The 3,993-nt window shown below is 43.4% G+C and overlaps 1 protein-coding gene across 1 annotated transcript; it reads left to right on the top strand.

Moving 5' to 3' along the window:
* Nucleotides 1–272: 272 nt before the first annotated feature.
* ankrd34bb (ankyrin repeat domain 34Bb) lies at nt 273–1,874 on the top strand. Its single transcript, XM_078557714.1, has one exon. The coding sequence runs from the start codon at nt 273–275 to the stop codon at nt 1,872–1,874; it is 1,602 nt and encodes a 533-aa protein (XP_078413840.1).
* The last annotated feature ends 2,119 nt before the right edge of the window (nt 1,875–3,993 follow it).

Below are 3,993 nucleotides of genomic sequence, written 5' to 3'. Positions count from 1 at the left end.
CAAATAACCGAGGTGCTACCCTGAGAAGACAAAGGTCTCACCATTTTCTGATCAGCAGCGTCCAAATGATGTTCTACAGTTTTGCACAAAGCGAGCTTTCTTTCCAAACTTGCAAGTTTGGCAGGTGTAACCTGGGTTGTAAAGAACGATTAAAATTTGCGACATGTAGATTTGTCACGTGATCTGAATTGTGTGCCTGATTGAAATATTTTTTTCTTTACCATTGCAGTGCTACTGAGAGTCAGATTTAGAAACCCTTAATCATTTGGGAGATGGACAACGCCATGGAAGTGCGCACAGATGGTAACTCCCTGTTGAAAGCTGTCTATCTGAGCAGACTGCGCCTCACTAGATTATTGCTCGAAGGTGGGGCTTACGTCAATGAAAGCAATGAGCGAGGTGAAACCCCTCTAATAATAGCTTGCAAGACAAAACATGTGGACCAACAAAGCATCAGCAAAGTGAAAATGGTGAAATATCTTCTGGAAAATCATGCTGATCCTAATATTCAGGACAAATCCGGGAAGACTGCTTTAATGCACGCGTGTATAGAGCGGGCTGGTGCTGAGGTCATAACATTGCTGCTGAAAAACGGAGCTGACCCAAGTGTGGAAGACCATTCAGGTGGTTCTGCTTTGGTTTATTCTGTGAACTCTGATGATAAGGAGACCCTTAAAGTTCTGCTGGATGCCTGCAAAGCAAGAGGAAAAGAAGTAATTATCATCACAATGGACAAATCGCCCTCTGGCAGGCAGACAACCAAGCAGTATCTAAATGTTCCCCCTTCTCCAGATATTGAAGATCGACATTCACCACTCCCTTGCACCTCGCCCTCAGCTATTGAGCTTAAAACATCATCACCTCCCCTAGCAAACAATACAGTGAAAGATAAGCATGTGTTTAGCTTCAGAAATCCAGCTCAGCTCTTCAGTGACGAAGGTTCCTCTGAACCAGCTTCCCCTACTAGCAAGCCCAGCCAGCCACAACCTGGGGCCAATTTTCCCCAGCTGCAAAGGTTGCATTCTGAACCTTGGCTGACCCTTCCTCCTTCACTCTCCTCTCATCACAAAACATCTTCATTTCATGAAGAGGTGCAGGACCTGACCACAGAAGAAGACCTATCCCTGAAAATCAATGGCCTAACTCTACCCAAACGACTCTTCACCAGGCATCAAAGTATTGATGTAAAAGACACTGCAGCTTTATTAAGAACCTTAGGTCAAGCTTCAGCTTTAACTGCCCCAAGGAAATTTTCCTGTGATGATATACACTCCCAATCCCTTCAGTCCGGTCTATGTCGTAATAACACAGTTCCTGTGGACCAGGATCCAGATTTAATACAATCGATTCCTGTTTCAAGTTTACAGAGCATTGTCCAGAAAAGAAACTTGGGCATTGACCACTATAATTCTGACTCACAACTCACAATCTGCTCAAAGCAAACAGCAGCGGACGATAGCAAAGTATTACTGGAGCGGAAAAAAATGACCTCTTCTCCGGTATCCGTGCTAACCAGTTCTAAAGAGTCTCCTGACAATTTTCCAACTGGCTCTCTGAAAGCTGCAGGCAAGAAGCATGCTGGGATTCTGGAGAGGCGAGGTTCAGGGACACTGCTCTTAGACCACATTGCACAAACAAGGCCAGGCTACCTCCCGCCTCTAAATATAAATCCCCATCGCCCAATTCCTGATATTGGAGCCAACAACAAAGGACCTGCATCACTTTCCAGTGCTGCAAAGCCTCTAATACCGGCAGCTCCAAACAGTCAAAAACGAACAGATATAAAAAGCAAAAAGATGTTGTTCAGGAGGCATTCAGTCCAGCTAGAGCAAATGAAACAGCTGGCAAATTTTGAGGAAATATTTGGACAGTGAAGGCCTTCCCATTGGAATAACTGGTCGAAGACCAAGGGATACACTCAGATTTTGGAAAGGAAGGCATTAGCCTACACAGATTTTCTGTTGAATTAAAATATGAATATTTGTTTTCCGCTAGGTGATTTTGAGAAGCCACCTCCAATAATGTTCACTTCACAAGTAGATTTGACAGTCTAACAGCAAAGATCATATTCCAGCCTTGGAGTGCGCAAAATCAAATTAATTAATTAAATGTCAGCAATAGGTCACAAAGCTCAGTTCACTGATAGGATTTTGAAAGACTATATGCAGTAAATGAGTGGAGTGATCAGAAGCTAAAACAAAGTTACAATCAAATGAGAGATCTTGATACAGCCACACACGATGGTACTGGATGCTTATTAAGTTCTATTCCTCTATATGATTGTGACCGTTTCCTATGGTTATAGAGAATTGTTTAGCATACACTGGTACAGTAGGTTACCTATAGCCACTCGCATAACCCCTCAGCGAAACTATCTGTGCAGGTCCAGGACAAACCAGCCCACTCAATTGGCACCCCTTCCACAAACATTCACTCCCTCCACCACCGATGCACAGTAGCAGCAGGGTGTACCATCTATAAGATGCACTGAAGAAACTCACCAAAGCACCTTCCAAACTCACGACCATCTAGAAGGACAAGGGTGGTAGATAGATGGGAATACCACCACCTGGAACTTTCTCTCCAAGTCACTCACCATCCTGACTTGGAAATATATCGCCATTCCTTCACTGTCACTGGGTCAAAATCCTGGAACTCCCTCCCTATCAGCACAGTGGGTGTACCTACACCACAGGGATTGCAGCGGTTCAAGAAGGCAGCTCACCACTACCTTCTCAAGGGCAATTAGGGATGGGCAATAAATGTCGGCCTAGCCAGCAATGCCCACATCCTGTAAATGAATTTTACAGAAATTCTTTCAATTTTATATCTTATTAATTATATTAACTTATTTGCTTAATAAACATAATGGAAAAATGATAAAAGAAGAGAAAAATACATGTAGTAGAGCGAAAAAGTGTCAAAGAGCAAACTAAAAATGATATAACATGGTGCTAGTTGTTCTAGATGGTGTTGTCATGTCTTTGATGCGTAGATGATACGTTTGCTATATTTGGATCTGCAGTTGCATGTAAGAATTTCTTTACACATCTTAACGACCTCCATCTCGCTCTCAAATTCACCTTTGAAATGAAGCGGTCTAATGAGCCCCCTTTCCTCGATGTGCTAGTTGAGAAATCTGCCAATGAATTCTCTACTACTGTCTACCACTTGCCTTCCTTCACTGGTCAATATACACGTTGGGATTCCTACAGGCCAACATGCTATAAGATTGGCTTTATTGGTAACCTTGAAATCAGGCCCAAGCTATTCACTCACCATGCAAGCTTGATGTCCAAATAGGCACATCAAAGCAATCCCGCAGGGTAATGGCTACCCTTATCAGATCATTCCCCGCTGTATATAGCGCCAACTCACAAATGGACCTAAGACTGCCACCTTCAGACATGAAAAATGCCCAGTCTACCTCAAATTACCCTGGAAGGGTAAGGTACCAGAAAAATTTGAGCACCTGGTGAAACAGCATTTTACGCCGCTACTATGCAGTAGCAACATGACTGGTATTTTCAGGATGTTGCTGTCAAGACAAAAAGATATTCCGCCCACCATACAAATGAGTAATGTGGTATATGAATTTCAACGTTGGTGTGATGCCAGATACATAGGACGTATGTCCCAGTGACTGGCAAATTATATCAAACAGCACATCCCTTCGGCTATTCACAACAGGCAGAAAACTGACCACAATTAACCAACCCGTGCTTTCAAAACTCAGAACGAAATGGGCCGTAACTTCCGAGCTCTAGGGCATTATATCTGGGGTACCCCAAAGATGTGGTGGAGAACAGGTAACAGATTCCCAGGTAAGGATTACACAGCAATTGCCCAGGAGTGCAAGCTTCCCATGGGCAATTGCCCTGCACTGGGAACCATCCGTAAATGTGAGTTAAATCACAAACTTCGGATGTTTCCGACTATGTTACATCAATAGTTACCCAGAAAAAGTCAGCAGAACTAAAACCACTTCTAGCT

This window comes from Cetorhinus maximus, chromosome 2 (assembly GCF_964194155.1).
Source record: "Cetorhinus maximus chromosome 2, sCetMax3.hap1.1, whole genome shotgun sequence".
Lineage (NCBI taxonomy): Eukaryota > Metazoa > Chordata > Chondrichthyes > Lamniformes > Cetorhinidae > Cetorhinus > Cetorhinus maximus.
The sequence above is the reverse complement of the archived record's forward strand: the minus strand, read 5'-3'. Positions and strand labels throughout refer to the sequence as shown.

Bases quoted from the DNA above. Each gene is read 5' to 3' on its own strand.
- ankrd34bb (XM_078557714.1), top strand. From the start codon at position 273: ATGGACAACGCCATGGAAGTGCGCACAGATGGTAACTCCCTGTTGAAA.